This window comes from Alexandromys fortis, unplaced genomic scaffold (genome assembly GCF_014885135.2).
Source record: "Alexandromys fortis isolate MF-2015 unplaced genomic scaffold, M_Fortis_MF-2015_v1.1 scaffold_82, whole genome shotgun sequence".
Classification (NCBI taxonomy): domain Eukaryota; kingdom Metazoa; phylum Chordata; class Mammalia; order Rodentia; family Cricetidae; genus Alexandromys; species Alexandromys fortis.
Window position 1 is genome coordinate 4491098 of NW_026067963.1, and position 19101 is coordinate 4510198.

General features: G+C 33.1%; 1 protein-coding gene across 1 annotated transcript in view; it reads right to left on the bottom strand.

Moving 5' to 3' along the window:
- Positions 1–445: 445 nt before the first annotated feature.
- Positions 446–19101, bottom strand: part of CUNH14orf39 (chromosome unknown C14orf39 homolog) — a 40254-nt gene continuing 21598 nt past the window's right edge. The window contains exons 13-17 of the mRNA XM_050153578.1: positions 12278–12339; positions 10778–10956; positions 8528–8666; positions 4668–4725; positions 446–567 (exon numbers count right to left, since the gene is read on the bottom strand). Of these exons, the coding sequence (XP_050009535.1) occupies positions 446–567; positions 4668–4725; positions 8528–8666; positions 10778–10956; positions 12278–12339 (560 nt within the window). The remainder of the gene's footprint in view (positions 568–4667; positions 4726–8527; positions 8667–10777; positions 10957–12277; positions 12340–19101) is intronic.

Below are 19101 nucleotides of genomic sequence, written 5' to 3' on the forward strand. Positions count from 1 at the left end.
CTTTCACATTTTAGTAACATAATTAGCAAAAATATAATTTTAATGTTGTTGCATTTAAAAGAAAATAACAAACTTTTATTGTCACTGACATGAATTTTTAAAAATTACTATTAGAATTTTGTATCCTGCAATAATGAAGCATAAATAAAACCCAGTGATTCCAAGACTTTTAATTGCTAAAGTATGAATTCTGCACAGTTATCATTAAAGGTCTTCTGATAATTTGAAAATATCCTTGTTACTATCAAAATAACTAAAATACTACCAAACTAAAACTCAAATTCCAGGGAGAAATGGACTTAGTATTATACAAAATTAATGGAAAAATATTGATAGAAGGACTGTCTGAAAGGGCTTACAAAGTCAAAATCAAATTAAATAATGATTAGCCTATGCCACAATAAAAATAAAACATTCAATACTTAAATAACTTCATTTTTTGATTCTATTCAAAAGAAAATGGAAAACTAAAGTCATCTTTTCCAGTTCCAAATGTATGAGTTGAAGAGTCTGAGGGAAAAGAAAACGTGAAGGTATCGTCTCCTTCTGATTTCCCAAATAAGTTTCCTAAAGAATATAAATATTAAAATATCATTGTATTTATATTATATAAAACAGTCTACTAGACTACAGAGTATTGCACACAATAAATAGATGAACATTGAATCACTTATATATTTAGCATATATTTAAATGTATTCTTCATATACGTAAGGCATTGTTTGTGGTACTATGGAAAGGTACATTCTAACTTAAGCCCTACTTACAAATAATCTGAACTCAAGTATGTAAAGAACTTGTATAAATAGCAGGAAGTAGGGTAAGCCATCTCAAAGAGAAAGTACATAGGCCCAAAAACAGCCGTGCATAGGAAACAATAGGGTAACATAAATCCATTCAACTTAGCAGGACACTGAAAACAGTAACAAAGATATATTAAACAAGAATTAATGAAGATGAGTTTGCAAAGACTACTGAATGTCTCACTAATGTAGACTTAGATAATAGGAAACCATTAAAATATTTTCGAGCACAGATATAACATGACTTAAATTGCTTTATATGGTTACTTTGAAAAACATGTACAGAATCAGTAGAAAGGAGCAATTATAAGTAGTGATAGCTAAAAGGGGAAAATATATTATTCAGCTATTATTTATTGAGGAATTACAAAATATGCTGATAGCAGCATCCAAAACCTTTTTGACAAATCTGTGAAGAGTTTTCCAGTTTTGAAAGACAATTTATAAATCAACTTCATGTGTACATTTGCTTTATGTCAATTTTCATTCATTACTCATTATTTAAAATAGAAAGCAAAAATATTTTTCAGTATCTTCAATATCAACTATTACTAAACAATTTAGAATCTACAGCAATACAGCAGCTTAATTGAAATAAGTGGCATAAAACAACCAATGTCAAATGAACTAGGATGAACAGATTAGCAGATATTTGTGTTCCTCCACTTCCCTTTTTATTTTATTCTTTACTAACTTTATTTCATAACCATAAGAATTAAACAGACAAGACTATACAAACTCAGAAAGAAACACAGCCTTGAATATTTCTTTTTGCATAAATGAGTTATATTTTCTTTTTAATTTAGGAAGTTCCTATGAAGTCTTTGTAAAATTCCTATGCATTCTATAAATAAGTTTATCACAGTGTAAGGCAGTATTTTAGGTGCTCTGAGAAATTCAAAGGTAAATATAAAACAAGTCCTTGCCTTCAAAGTTCCAAAGGATACTATATGTAATAAATACTTAAAGATATTATGTAGGTTATAAACATTATTTTAAAAAGAAGAGGTTCAGAAAAGTAAAGGAGAGATTTTTTTTTTTTTTGGTTGGATGGAAGGTAGAAGGTGGAATAAAGCTTTTATGGAGAAGAAGGTAGTCTTTAAAGATAAAGATGGAAGCTGGAGATTGTAAAAAAAATGCAGGAAAAAGTGTCTAGGCATATGACATATGCTTAGTCATAAGACTCTTCAGTCTGATGAAAGCAAAAGTAATTTGTGTTTAAAAAGAGCTTCAATGTTATATTGAATTTAAAAATTAGAAAAATAGGAAGACGATATATAAATGACAGTCAATGAGAGCCACTTAAGAATTTAACTATGACTATAACAGAGTCAACATTATGCACAAAGAAGATGAAACTGATCTAGAGGTAAGCCAAGAAGAAAAGACCAATTAAGATGTCACTGTAATATCCCATGTGAATGGTTATGAGTTGGAAACACAATTAACTCAGAAGGAATAGAAAAAGAAGTATTTCCAAAAAAAGAACTGATAAACTTGCTGACTAGCTGAATTTAGTCACAATAGCAGAGAAAAGCTAAATTTATCACAGATACTCTGAATCTTGACAAGTAGAACAATGGAGATAACCATTAGGGGTATCAGAAGGAGAATAGCTTTTATTTCAGATACTGAGTTTTTAATGTCAAAAGATATCTTATATATAAAGAGTTTATCACTAGCCAATCAGAAATAAGGGCCCAGAGTTTAGGAAAAAACTGGTTAACAACCACCAGTTTCCACTTGAATTATTTTAATCATGCTAATTATTTAATGCCTGCTAATCATCTCCCTGCATTTACCCGTGTTTTTATATAGTGTTTTTCCATATAGCAATCCACAGTAATCCTTAAAACAAGCAACAAACAAAATCCTGTCACATCATGTCAGTCATTTGCTCCGAACCCTCTGGTAGCTTCCTATCTCACTTAGAAGATCATCCAAAAATTTCAATGATCAAAAGGTTGCATATGATTTGTTCTTTTTCACACTCTATTTTTCTGCACCATTCTTTCTCTCCAATTTAATCATGCAATTTACCTGCTTTTCACTGAACATACCAAGCACATTACCATGTCAAGACCTTTTCACTCTTTACCTAGAATACTTTTTCCAGCAGCTACTACTTCCATCTCCTTCATGTCTCTGTTAAAATGACATTCATTATATGTTCCTGAATGCCCATGTGGCACAGCACTCATTTTCCTAAACCAGGAATTTCCTAGTCTTTTTATTTTGGTTTATGTAGCACAAATTCTAATTGTTCTTAATAATAAAAACCTGGAGTCAGAAATAGGGGTGAAAGCTGAGAGATCAGAAAAGTAAAGCAGATGGCCACTAGCGAGACCTTTTACATCTACCAAATCCTCAGACCAAAAAGGGCAATCCCGTCCACTGACTGCTGCCTCAAGCTGCACAGAGCTCCCGCTTTATATTCCTCTCGCCAAATCACAACACCCTGGTCCTGGGATTAAAGGTGTGGGCCACTACTGTCTGGCTCTGTTTCTCTTAGAGACGGGATCAATCTAGTAAAGCCCAGGGTGACCTTGAATGGCAGAGATCCATCTGCCTGCCTGTCTGCCTCTGTCTCACAAGTGCTGGGATTAAAGGTGTATGCCACCACTGCCTCGTCTCTAATGTCTAGCTCTGCACTCTGATCTCCAGGTAAGCTTTATTTGTTAAAACACAAACAAATTATCATTACAGGCTTAGTTTCCTTCCTAGTAGTATGATCAATAAGGGTTAACTCAAGCCAGAGCTGAGTCAGGCCCACATGGAAGGATGACTTAGGAGTTTTACTTCTCTTAACACCATTTTCTTAGAAAATACAGGATCAGGGCAAATGTAGAATGTTGTGCCAGCCAACTGTGCTGTGAAAAAATATACCTGAATTAGAGAAGTTATGAATTAGCATACAGGCCTTGAGCCTCATGACCAGAATGGGATAAATGATTGACAGAAAAATAATAGTGTAACTTTTGTGGGTCAAGATCACCTGCATGCACCATGTGTCTTGTTTATGGCAGCATGACATGTTCCATGTGGATGAGGTAGCAAAAGAAATCTTATTACTTGGGTAGCTGATGGGCTTTCAATGAGACAAAACACACTATATGTGCTTGTTATTTATTATTTTGCATCCTTCTACAAAGTAAATATATTAAAAGTTATAATATGAATCTAACACTTCAAGTCTACAAACTATTTAGTGCACTAATATAGTATACATAGATTTATTTGTCTGTCTTCTGTCACTCCCAAAAGAACATATGCCCTATGAAAATTGATTCTTGCCTACTGTTCTTTGATCAAAGCCAAAAGTAGTACCTGATAACTTGATACACACAGTTGTATCCAGTTTGTATGTGTGTTAAATACATACATATACAAAGATGACTAATCAAATAATAAATGAAGAAAGTATTTCAATAAAAAATATGCACCAGAGAGACAGGAGAAGATAAATTTTTTTCCCAAAAGGATGGGAATAGTTAATGGTAAATTATTAAAAAGTATTAAATATGATAACAAAAGTGAGATACCCATGTTTGATACCCAGTTTGATACACTAACTTCTCAATAATACAGGAGGAAAAAAGTTTGGCAAGTTGTGGAAGTTGCTGAAGTGCTCAAAGAACGAAGAAGGAAGAGGGACAAAGGGCAGGAGGACAGGAAAGAACAGAACACTTACTGACTGCTTTCTGTGTGATGAGATTGCAGCACTATCTCCTTAGTTAACATTGTCTAGAAGTAAGTAGTTTTAAATAAATAAATTAAGGAGCTAAAAGATCAACTGGAGATAAACCAAGTACCATGAAGGAGAATTAAAATGTTTTTATATGTAGAGAACTTCAAATCACTTACCAATTTCTTGTTGTGATGAAGGAGGATTTAGGTTTACTGCAGAGTAATGTTCATTAAACTGGAAAATAATTTCCATTAACTATTACTTGTGAAATCTAAAGTATAATTTATATAGCATTTATATTTAACATTAGAGTCTGTACTTTTAGTATATAAAATTAGAACAGACACGACAGTAACTTTCTACATAGCACAGTACAAGACTTAAAAAAAAAAACCTCTTGTCTTTGGGCCTGGGATGTAGCTCACTGGTAGAATCCTTGTTTAGCATTCATGAGGTTTTTGGTTCAATCTCTAGGACTGGATGGATAAATTTGTCATTTACTTATATTAAAACAAGGACTGGCCTGGAGGGTGTGACTCAGTGGTAGAATGTTTGTCTATAGAATTCCTGAGGCCTAGGGTTGATTCCCAGCATCGCAACAAATAAATAAATGAAGCCTAATAACTTGATTATAGCAATATATAAAAATATTTACCCCTAATCATCTCTATCTTTCTTTTGAATATTTTATAGTTAATATTTTTTAAAATTTAATTTAATTCATCTGTTAAGTTTTATTGGTGTAATGTGTAAATGCCTAATTTATTCTTAAGACAAGTGGTCCCACCTTTATCATATTCTAAATTCTTTTGTTTCAGGACTTTCTAGCCTATACCACTGATTATTTGATCAATCCTTATATCTTTATCAATTATATCCTATTAATTTCTAAAAGAGGTAAATGACTTTTTTTGACAATCTAAGTTGGTCAGTTTCGTTAATCATTTTTAAAGAATTAACTTGGAATTTCTAATTTTCTGGTTTTATTTTTTCAGCTTGTTGACTTCTAGTGTTTTTTTATTTCTTCATTCTCTTTTGATATGCTTTTCTTTGTTGTTCTTTTTAATATCTTTCAAAAGAAAATCAAAGATCATTAATTTTAGACAGTTTTTTTCTATTAATTATTTGTCTTATAACTAAATTAAATAACTACCATCTTTGCTCTAGCTGTGTCTACAATTTTGAAATTTACTCTACAATTTTGAAATGCTGAATTTTCATAGTAAGTAATTTTAAAATCTTTTCTGGTTTCTCTTACGACTATTTTCTTGTCCCACAGCCTAACTGTTTAGAATTCTTCTAGATATCTTAAGTTCCAATTTAATTACACTATGGTCAGAGGATACACAATACTCTGATTCTGATACTTCTATATTTATCATGATTCATTTAATGAACCAAAACATAGTCTATCTTGTAATTATACCATTAGTGACTGAAAACTTGAGTTTTTGGATATGGTGTTCATTAAAGTCAATGAGACCAGAGAGACTGGTTATATCATTTAGATTTTACAGGATGTGTTTATTATGTTATCTAATTTTAACATCTGTTGAGAAAGGGGAGTATAAAACCTTCATAGTTGGGTAATCTATTTACCTCGTATGCAAATTTGACTAATTAAATATCCAATTGACTCATTAATTTTATAACTTGGAACTGAACCCAAGTTACTGCAAATGCTAGGTAGACACTCCACTAAGCTCAATACATAGCTCTCTCTGTTATATGTTTTAAAGCTGTTGCTAGACAGAAACCTTAATTATGAATGTTCTATCTTCCTTATGAGTTGAACTTTTCAGTTTTATAAATTATTTTTCATTTTTAGCAATGTCTTTATAATGAAGGGTACTCCAAATAATAATCATATAGCTACTGTGGCCTTCTTAAACTTAGAATGTTGATGAAATCTAATTCACATCTATTAATTTTCAACCTATCACCAGGCTCTATATTGAAATATATGTCTCTCTCCTTTCTTCTTTTCTTCCTCCCTCCCTCTGTCCTCCTTTTCTTTTTTTCAAGAGAGGGTTTCTCATTCCAGAGTGAACTCATTCTACAGATCACGCTGGCCTCAAATTCAGAGATCTCCCTGCCTCTGCTTCTCAGTGCTGGAATGAAAGCCATGAGTCACCACCACTGCCTTTATGCTTTCTTATTCAATTCCTTCTTTATTGTCTTCTTTTGAGTTAAATACTTGTTTAGAATTCCATTCTCTTACCAATTTTACTTTTGGGCATTTTCATAATGCATCATGATGCTTGTACTAAGAAATATATTAATTGAGTGGTCTCCTTTCCCAACTCACCACAACAAAACAAAAATTAAAAATACACCGTTCCCCAGGATTTTTTTTTATTTTTAGAGACAAGGTTTCTCTGTGTATACCTGGATATCCTGGAATTCACTCTGTAGACCGGTCTGGCCTCAAACTCAAAGAGAATCAATCACCTGCCTTGTCTTCCCAAGTGCCTGTATTGAAGGTGTGTGCCACCACTGCCCAGCTAATATCCAGATTTTCAATTATATTAAAACTATATTACATTTAAATTGCATTAAAAAGGAACAGATTTTCATAATACTTTTTTTCTTCCTATGTAAATACCTCATGTATTTATGCTTTCAATTATTCGGTGGTTTTATAGTTTTCTTTAAGCAAAACTTTAAACTTCCTGCTAAAGTTATACATATTTAAGTTCATGTTACTATTGTAAAAAACAATTTAATTTTTATGGTCTGTTTTTTCTTGTCTAGATGTTCTTTTTAGAAATTACGTGCTTATTAAGTAAATGTATAAGTAACAAAAGCTAAACACATTAAAATAATATAAAATGTATATACTATATCTTCTATCGATAAATTTATAAGCTTTTCAATTTAATATACTGTAATAAAACTTAGGCCACATAAAATGCTAGGTATGATTATTTAAATGAACAATAACAAGAATAACAAAAATTTACATTTGTACTATATAGCATTAGTAAGTAGCACTTTTGAAAATACTTTTTATATATAAACTCATTTAATAGTCATAAACTCTATGGCAGTCACTGTCACTACTTATATTTTACAGATTAGGAAATTAAATTATTTTCAACTTCATACACTCTACATGTCCAAATATTGAGAGGATTCCATGTCTTATTTTAACTACTATATTTTATTGTATACTCTTACTTTTAAAGCATGAGTTAATATTGGGTTTTATTGCTAAATTCAGAAGTAAACAATTTACAGTGAATTGCATCACTGAAAAGCAGCAATACTCTTGCAAATTATTTAGGTCTTTTAAATCTAATTAATGAAAGAGTTACCATATACATACATAACTAAAAACACTAATGTAACACAATAGCATTATGAATTAAGTGAGAATGTGTAGGTTATTTTTACCCCGAAAATGTGTAACATGTTAGTTACAAAACCAAATTCATTTTAATCTGCCTTTAACTACAATTTAGATCATCCCTATCTTAAGGTTTTTGTATTTTTTTTCTTTTATTTACTTTGATTTGGGTGCTGGAAATCAAGCTCAAGACTTCAGGAATAGTAGGCAAGCACTCTACCATTATGTGAGCCATATCCCAGATGGAGATTTTCTCTCTCAAGATTTATTTGTATTTCTGTATATATGTTTGTGTGCTATGTATGTACAGATGCCCTGGGGGGCTGGAAAAGGCTGTTGGCTCCCCCAAACTGGAGTTACAGATGGTTGTGAACTGCCTAACACAGGTGTTAGAAACTGAACTCAGCTCTCCTGAAGGGCATCTAGTAATCTTAACTGTTGAACCATCTCTCTGGCCTCAATGTTTTCTTTTAATAAATAAATCTGAATCAGTATTGTCTGAAGTTAAGAATGAAAAAAATACTCAGACCTTTTTCCATGTTGGGAGTGGAACTCAGGCCTCAAGCACTCTATCACTGAGTTATATTAAAGCATTGTTTTTTAAGTTGCCTCTGTACATATTCTGCCCCAAAAAAGCTAAAGCTGCCTAAAGCTCTGATGTAGGTTTTTAGAAATAAGTCACCTTACCTGATCTGATGAGATTTCTGAATCAGAAACAAAGGAATCAAATAAATTTAGTCCAGGTGATCTAGAAGTATAACTCGTAAGAAACGAGAATCCAGAAGAATCCTTTTGTTTTTGTCCATCAGGTACTACATTTCTTGTTCTGTTACAGAAAAGATTTAAAAATCACCAAAATGTTATAAATGTTCACTATAGGCAATGGTATACAGGTAAGAATTTGTAAAGAAATAGCTGGAAGTAGGCTTTAAAGTAACAAACTTACAGAGAAATGATGGTTTGAGTAGGGAATATAAAAATCTATCTGGGGATAATAACTGAATTCTTACCGAGAAATGCTGTCAGCATTATTCCAGCTACTTACATAAGTGTAATTTACTTCTTGCAACAATCGATCAGAACAAGTATTACTGTTATCACTTTCATTTTACAGCAAATAATTTTGAAGTTTAGAAATGTTAAGTGATTTGCTTCAAAGAATAGTGAGTACTAAAGTTAAAATTTAGATGCAGCAATTCACATTCAAAATCTAAGCTCTTATCTCTGACACTGTCTTCAAAGATCTTGAAAATTAGTCACAAAACATGTTTTAATGAGAAGACATTACAGAGTGTTACATGAGAAGATAAACTAGAAATGATCTTGAATAAATAATTAAACAAGACAGTATATAATAACCAGAATGGTCTGAATTTAAAATTTCAACTTTAAGCCATGCAGTAGTGGCGCACGCCTTTGATTCCAGCACCGGGAGGCAGGGGCAGGCAGATCTTTTGAGTTCGAGGCCAGCGTTGTCTGCAAAGCGAGTTCCAGGACAGTCAGGGCTACACAGAGAAACCCTGTCTCAGAAAACAAAACAAAACAACTCAACTTTAACACAGACTGGATGTATCACCTATGGTTCTGTTTCCTCATCTATAAAATAAAATAATAGTGTACCAGGGATTCACAAAGTAAAATAAAAGGAACAATATTATAAAATATCCAACAGTTGCTTATACACACAGCACTATAAAGTGTTTTTGTTTTCTTTTATTTGTTGGTTGGTTAACTTTCAAGATAGGGTCTCACTATGTAGCTCTGGCACAGGTGTGCACCACCACCATCTAGCTTATAAAGTGTTGGGTTGTTGTTTTTTTTTTTTAAGATGGAGTATAGCTCTGGTCAGTGTGTACTTAGAAAGAGTGAGGCCTTAGGTTCATTTCCCAGCCACCCCAATCACAGATAAATATATATAGTTATATATAAGTCTGACAAAACTGTCATAGCAATCTCTATGATCATAAATGAATCATGTATCTTTACAGATCATAATGTTCTCACCCAGAGTTTTAGTGTACAATTCAGCATTCATTCACAATTTTAGGATTTGATGTTAAGTTCTATTTTGAATACATTTTACTTAAGCCAAATGCATGGCATTCATATATAAAATTCTTAGTAGTAATTTAAAATACATGAGTAGAACACAGGTGAGAGATACCCGATAAAGCAAAATCTGATTTAGGTTTAAGAGGAACTTAGGGTTCTGTTTTAAGCAACAGAATGAACTAAACCCAAAGGCTAAATGCAGCTTTGCTTTCTTGGCTGAAAATCCTCAGTCAGTGCTTTCCAATGTTGTATATTTATATTAGAGACACTTAATCTTAAAAAAACGCTAATTCTACAGCTAGGTGGTGGAGGCACATGCCTTTAAGACCAGCACCTGGGAGGCAGAGGCAGGTGGATCTCTGTGAGTTCGAGTTCAGCCTGGTCTACAAGAGCCTGTTCCAGGACAGGCTCCAAAGCTACAGAGAACTGCTGTCTCAAAAAAACAACAAAAAGGGGGGGGGGGTTTCTTGCTTCAGACACTACATATATGGAAAACTGACTGACCGCTGAAACATTATTCAATAAGTGGTCCACAACCGCTACATGTATCAGTAGTTCTTGAGCTTGATTTTTTAAAAAATTTCCACATTTTTATTCTTTGTAAAATCTGAAACCTATATATTGTCACACTGGATACTCAGAATCTTTATCACTTTACCAACAAACCCCAAACAAAAACTAAGAACAGGGAGGAGAGTCTATGAAACAAGAATGGCAGGACACTAAGAACTGTACAAATGTGGTACATGGTCTCTTTCTTGTTTTCATGACTGAAATACTAAAATCTTTTCAAGTTCTAATTAATTAGATATTTTACTACTCCTATAAATTATTTATATAACTCTGCATAAATAATTCAATTAGAATTATTAATAGAATTCCTACATTTCAAAGAAGGTGCTGTTAGGGAACTGCATTTTCTCTACAGACTCAGGTGTCTTCACAGTGTCCAGAGATTTTAGAAATAAAGGAGTTTCAGGAGATTTTGGACAATTCTCAGCCCTTTCATCATCTTCAGTACTTTTATTTTCTATTGACTTTCCAAAGCGTTCTATGTACATGGCCTGCAGAAGGAAAGCAAGAGAACACTTTTCACAATGACTGTTAATACCTAATAAAAGAACACACTTATAATGCATAAGATAGGACGCATTAGCCTGTTATCACTTCATAGATAAGGAAAATAGAAAACCAGTTATTTTGTCAGTAAATTCTTCTCCTCTTCTCAGCCCTATCTCTCTCATCACTACATGAAAAAGTAAATGATAACCAAAATGTACTAAAATCAAAGGAAAATACTGAGGAATGGTTTTTCTTTTAAAATTTCCACATTATATTCTGCTAACTCCGTGAAAAGGAGATTTTCTTTTAATCAATTTTGTTTATTGCTTTATGCTATAATCTTGATCTGTGTTGAAAGCTTAATCCCAAACTTGGCATTCCTGGGCGGTAGTGAAGAGTTTAGGAGGTGGATCTGAGAGTTCTTTAGATCATGGTGGTGGCCTGCTCTAAAAACAACTGTGAGATCTCTTCTTTAAAAACATTCTTGGTCAAAGATGAGGGGTTTGACTCCATGCACTCTGCCATGATTTGTACACTACTACTGGCCCAAAACAATAGGACCAACTAATCATGAACTCTCAGATTATGAACTGTAATAAAAATATCTTATGAAGTTATTCCAGGTAATTGTGCTTTAAGGTGAATATTAACAAACAATTGCCTACTTTTCTATTTTTTTGCCATTATAATTTTATACTACTTTATCTCTAAAGATTGAGAACCTGAATACTAACTTTTTAACCTCATTTTTGTACACACACACACAGAGGGGGGGGGGGAGAGAGAGAGATTTATCATATATGACTATACCAAATCCTACTACAGAAAGAATTTGGGTTTGTGTAAAAGAAATATAATGTGCTCATTATCTGTATTTCCTTTACAATAGAATACTACTTTATCATTTTTCATTTTAATCCTTGGTACCTTAGTCTGTCATCAATAAAGCTTTCCATATATTATAAAGTATATTTTACTATATTGTCAAAATACTTTCATGGCAATCACTGCTCTTGAATTGCTATAACAAATCATTCAATCACATCAAACAAAATTATTTTCTTCAGTCATGAATTGGTTTCCATCTCAATATGAATCATCACTTATGAGTGAAAACCTTTTGGTATTTGTTTATATAAATTTTTATGGATTCTTTTTTCAAACTGAAAAATAAAATTTCTAACCTTCTAGAACCTGACTTCCAAGCTAATAACATCTTACATAATTTTATTTGTAAAAAATCTAAAAAAATAAATGGGTACAGAATAATTTTTTAAATTATGATACTACGCTTAAAAATTAAAAACCTAACATTTGACTTACCTGTGGAGTATAATTTGATTCTCTTAGTTGTCTTACTGTCTCTTTATTTCCGCACCCAGCATCTATTTATTATACAAGAATGAACTATTTTATTTATGCAATTTTATTATGAAATTAAACAATTTACTTTTCTGCTTTAAAACGTCATGGCAAATTATATATACATCTTATGTCTCTCTTTTTGTTTTGCATATGCTTATGCAATTCCTCCATATCACTGCATGCAGACACAGTTTTCTCATTACTTGTATAAATATTCCATATATCAATGCATTCTACAACAAATGGCACTCTTTACATATAATCCATATTTCTATTTCTCCAAGTATATATTTAAGATGTAACTGTGAGACACAGAGTATGTATGTGTATCTCCCAATATCAGGTATCAAACTTTTCTAAAATGACTGTACCAATTTTGGTTGAAAAAACTAGTCACTGTAAAAATCATGAAATCTCAGAAAATTAGCTATAACTTAGGTGGTTTCAATATACAGTGATCTATTAATTATGATTCATATCACCAGCTTATGAGAGCACCTATTGCTCAACACTCTCATGAATAATAATATTGGTAGACTTTTAGATTTGCGGATCTGGCAAATGTATAACAGTATCTCACTGTAGCTTTACACTTCCCTGATTTGCTAAGCATCATTACATGTTCATCTGCCAGAAGTTTCTTTCGAAGTGTCAATTCACATAATTTTTAATAATTTATTTATTTTTATCTTATGTGCATTGGTATTTTGCCTGCATGTTTGTCTGTGAAGGTGTCAGATCCTGGAGTTACAGACAGTTGTTAGCTGCCATGTGGTTGCTGGGAATTGAACCCAGGTCCTTTGGAAGAGCAGTCAGTACTCTTAACCAATGAGCTATCTCTCCAGTCACAAATAACGTATTTCTATTTTCCAAGTTTTAACTTTCTTTTCTTTTCCTGTATGTCTGTTTAGATATTCACATGTATGTGAGTATGTGTGTGTGCACATATGGAAGTCAGAAGACAGTGTTGATTCTCAACCACTCCCTTTAATCTTGTTTGAGACAGGGTTTCTTGTTTGTGGCTACATATGCCAGGCAAGCTGGCCTACAAATTCCAGGAACTGTCCTCTCACCACCTTCCATTTCATTATAGCAGTACTGAAATTAAAGACACGTTACTGTGCCCTGCTTTATGTGACTTCTAGTAATCCTAACTAACTGAGGCCTTCACACTTGCATACCAAGTAGTTTACCTACTAAGTCACGCCCAAGCCTCTATTCTGACATATTCTGCTTTTATCTGCCTGATTTGTAAAAGTCCTTTACACTTTGTGGTACTATTCTGGACAGATTTATGTATTATGAACATATCCTTTGGCTTTGTGACTCATTTTCTTCCTTTTCATTGTATCTCTTTTTTAGATGTTTTAGTTTACATGTATCTTGCCTGTATGTTTGTCTGTCTACTGAATATGTGCAGTACACACAAAAGCCAAGAAACGGCGTTGGATCCTCCGGAACTGGAGTTACAGGTAGTTATTAGTGGCAATGTAGATGCTGGGAAACAAACCCAGATCTCCTCTGCAAGAGCAACAAGTACTCTTAACCTCTGAACTATCTCTACAGTCTCCTTTTTATTATATATTTGGATAAACAGAATTTTTATTTAATATAACCAAGGAACAGTTTTTATTAATTAGGCTTTTAGTTATTATTTGAGAAATCTTTTCTCTTGAGAGCTGGAAAGATGGCTTAGCAGTTGAGTGAGTATTACTCTTACAGGAGACCTGAATTTGTTTCCCAGCACCCATAAAGGCCAACTCACAACTGCCTATAACTCTAGTTCCAGTAGATCCAACACCTTCTGGCCCCGTGGGCACCTCCATTCATGTGCACATACCCACACACTCTGATACAAACAAATACATAATTAAAAATAAATCAAAAGGTAAATAAAATAAATCTTTAAAAATTGGAAATGCCTCTCTTGAAGTCATAATTGAAACCTATTTTCTGAAAGCTTTGTACCTTTTGCCTCTTGCACTTAAATCACAACTATTTCTTTTTACCACATATTAATTTCCTCAAATATGGTTTAGCGATTGTTGAAAGTCTGTTTTTTTTCCTAAAATAATTACAGGTCTTCTTAAGTATGAAGCTTCATTACACATGCTTAACACAGGTAGTTCTATGCCAATTATATACATTTCCCAACATCTCTATGTCAAAGGTACATTGTTCTTAAGAGATTAATTATATTTTCCTGTCTAGTGCAATAAGCTTAGCTCATGCAGAGGATTATAAACAGCTGAAGCAGATCACAAGCACAGAAAAGGCATAATGTTTTTTTTCCTCTTAGAGGAAAGTAAAGAAAGTATTCAGGCATATAGGATACACATGTTGTTTCAGTTGAACAATAGAAGTGAGAAAAACAGGCTGACAGAAAATGACAATTCTGAAAAAGAATGTATCTAAAAATATTTTTAGAGATTTATTTTTCTTTATGGGTATGTATCTACGTGAATGTATGTCATATGTGTGCCAGCCTAAGGAAGCCAAAAGAGGTCAACAGATCTCCTGGAGCTAGAATTACGGGTGGTTGTAAGTCGTCATTGTGGGTAACAAGAATTGAACTTGAGTCCTCTGGAAGAGCTGGTGTACTCTTAACCACTGAGCCATCTCTCCACCCCCAGTTTACAAAATTGTATATAGTATCAGAATGACTCGTTGGAAACATCAAAAAGGTAAAAAAAAAAAATGATGACTTCAATATAAGCATGATACAGGGGATAATGTTATTCATTAATAGGTTACATATATATGTAAATATATATGTATGTGTAATGATATTTTGTTTATGTCTTAACAAACAATGTTTGCTTGAAGATCATAGTGCTGAGTTAAGCCACTAGAGGCCAGAGAGTGGTGGCACAAACCTTTAATCCCAGTGACACCAAATTCAGAAGCTAAAAAAATAATTGAATCTCTAGCCTTTGAAAATACTAATTCTCAATGCAAAAGGATAATTAGGCCTTTAAAGACAACATCAGTGCCTTTTGAGGAATGAATCCAATATACAATCAATATTGAATCTCACGACAATGATGATGTTTGGATAGGAGAGGTGATTTTTTGAGAAAAAAATCAAAATGTCATGTGTTTCAATTGTGGCAAACAAGGTAACCTTAAAATGGACTGTAAACAGGGTATTCCTAGAAACAATGTTTTCTCTAAGCACAATCCAAACAGAACACCCCTCTGTTCTGTATTATGCAGAGGGCGTAGCAAAGGTAGACATCGGAAAAATGAATGTAGATCAACAAAGGGACATTCAAGGTAATCCTTTGTCGTTGGGAAACTCCATGAGAGGCCTCTGGCAGGCCCCTATGCCAAATTCAGTTCAGCTGTTTCCTGTCATTGTGAAGTAAACTCCTTCACAGAGCAATTAAAGAACCTAATGCCTATAGTAAGAAACCAAACTGTTTTGGATGACAGAACAGCTATAGAAGAGAGAACAAAAAGTTGAGGAGGCCATAAAATGTGTATTTTGGCAAACTTCTATTAAATGAACAAAGACCAAAATTAAAAATATGAATAAATTATGTCACTGAAGGTCTAGAAGACACAGGTGCAGATGTAACAATAATTTCATCAGAATCTTGGCATCTAAATTGGCCTCTTCAGGAGGTAAATGTTTAGCTTTTAGGGATTGGAACTTTATCTCAGATAAAGCAGAGAATGAAATTTGTCGAATGTATAGGGACAGAAGGACAAAGAGGAAAATTAAAGCCATATGTGGCTAACATACTAACGAATTTGTGCGAACATGATTTGTTACAGCAATGGAATACTCAGATTAACTGTGCAGGAAAAAAATTTAACATGTTTCTGGGGAAAATATAAGAAGGAATTATAAAGAACAGTCACTGACCATTCAGATTGTACAAGAACAGGCCACAACAGCTACTGATCTTTCAAAGGCACCAACAGCCCTACCTTTAAAATGGTTAATAGACAAACCTGTATGATTAAGCAATGGTCTTTAACAACAAAGAAACGGCAGGTCTTAGAACAGTTAGAACAGGACCAGTTAAATGCTCAGCATATTGAAAAAAAATCAACCAGCCTTTGGAATTCTGTATTTTTTGTTAAAAAGAAATCTGGAAAATGGAGAATGGCAACAGATCTAAGAGTTGTTAATAAGGTGATTCAGCCAATGGGCTCTCTACAGTCTGGCATTCCTCTGCCTTCTCTATTGCCTAAAGGATGGCCTCTTACAATTATTGATTTAAAAGATTGTTTCTTCACTATACCTTTACAAGAAAAAGACAGAAAAAATTTTGCCTTCACAGTGTTCAATTACAATACTTCTCAGCTTGCTATGAGATATCAATGAAAGACTCTCCCAATGGGAATGTTAAATAGCCTCACCTTGTGCCAATATTTTGTGCATCAACCATTGGAAATGATATATAAGCAATTTCCTGAATCTATACTTTATCATTACATAGACAGTATTTTGTTATCTGATTCAAATGTAGATACTTTAGAAACAATATATAAAGAAGTAAAAAAAACTTTGCCTTGTTGGGGATTACAAATTGCTCCTGAAAAAAAATACAAAGAGGAGATTCTATTAATTATTTAGGCTATAAAATAGGTCTACAAATATTAGACCTCAAAAATGCAAATTAGGAGAGATCAATTACAGACTCTCAATGACTTCTGAAGATTGTTAGAAAACATTTCCCATCTACAGTGCACTATTGAGAGAGGTCCTGGCGACCTGATTAAATTTAAACAAAACCTTGGACAGGGAATTAAATATTACCAGAGAATTATCAGCTGAAACTGAGAGAGAATTGGCTTTGGTTGAAGAGAAATTACAGAAGGCACATGTGGATCATGTGGATCAGAATCTTAACTGCATTCTGGTTTAGTACCCTCCAAACATTCCCTTACAGGAATTTTAAAGCAGAGGGAAGATATCTTATAATGGATCTTTTTACCATATAAACCGAGTAAAAAATTAAAAACTTATGTGGAAAAGGTCTCTGAGTTAATTCTAAAACAAAAATTGAGACTTCATCAATTAGCAGGAATAGACCCAGCTGAAAATATTGCAATAATTTCTTTTAATAATGATTAAATTGACAAATTATGAGCAGAAAGTGAACCCTGGCAAAGAGCTTATATTAATTTTTTGAGAGATTAGTAATAACTATCCCCAAAACATGAGAGTTCAACTTATAATGAGAACTAGCTAGATCCTTCCTCACATTTTATAGGACACACCAATAACTAGAGCCCCTACATTCTATACTAATGCAAATAAATCAGGAAAGGCACATTACAAATCAGAAAACTTAAGTAAAGTGGATTCTGTCTAAAAGTCAGAATTATATGTTATTCCCATGGTACTAAGGCATTTTTAAAGAACTTCTCACTATAGTTAAAGATTCGCAATATGCTGAAAGAGTTGTTTTGCATATTGAAACTGCTGAATTTATACCAGATGATACAGAAGTGACTTCATTATTTATTCAGTTAAAAGATAGGCATCCTCCCATATATATATATTTCATAATACACATCTGATCCATACAGGTCTGCCAGGTTCTCTAGTATAGCAAGCATATGCCAACAAAACAAAAAGCAAACTCATGCAGTAAAAATACTTCTGCAAAACTAAGGCACTCCCACAAAGCTAGTTTCATAATCTGCCCAGAAGCCAACAATGACACAAACCCAGAGCCTATCACACAATGCTAACATGACAGATAATAGCACAACCTCCAATCACTGTTATTGTGCCCTATATAACTTATCCCCTTTTGTAAGAAACTGAGTTTTGCTCACCAACTCCTGGTGTCTGTGTCGTGGTACTCTGTTTTGACTCACCCTCTGCTCCCAGGGAGGTTAGATGCAGTTGGGAATAACGGTCACACTCTAGAACAAGGCAATGCAGAAATCGATCAATTATTAATTGGAAATGTGCTGGAGACCTTAGAATTTCATTAAAAAAAAAATCATGTGAACAGCAAAGGTTAAAAAAAAAAAAGACTTTTCTATCATGTGACAACAAGAAAATGAAATTGTAAGGAAATGTCCTACTTGTTCTTTATACAACCAAACACCATTACCTACAGGAAGTAACCCAAAGGGTAATCAAAAAAAATGAAAAATGGCAGATGGATGTGTTCCATTTTATAGAATTTGAGAAACTAAAATATGTACACCACACAATTGATATCTATTCAGGTTTTCAATAAGCAACTGCTTTGAGTTCAGAAAAAAGCTGATTTGGTAATCACACATTTGCTAGAAGTTATGGCCATCGTGGGTAAACCTGTTCAAATAAAAACAGACAATGCTCCAGCATATGTCTCTAAGAAAAGGAAACGGTTTTTGCTTATCATAAAATAAAGCATATTACATGTATACTACACAATCGTACAGGCCAGGCAGTTATAGAAAGGTCAAATCAAACTATAAAGAATATGTTAAACAAACAGAAAGGGGTGATAAATACTGTCCAGAAGTAGATTGTATAATGCTTTATTTATTCCTAACCGTTAATGATAAAGGAACAACAGCTATGGAGAGGCATTGTATAGTAGAAAAAAGCTACAGAATTAAATCAGTCAATATAAAGATTTACTGACCTCAGAAAGGAAACCAAGACGTGTTATGTTGGGGAAGGATTTTTGCTTTTGTTTCCACAGGAGAAGAAAAATTATGGGTATCATCAAAATTGATAAAGATTTGATTTGAACAACAGACAACTCTTAATTAGAGGAGATGATAGTTCATCAAGCAGCATGGCCATTTAAACTAACCTA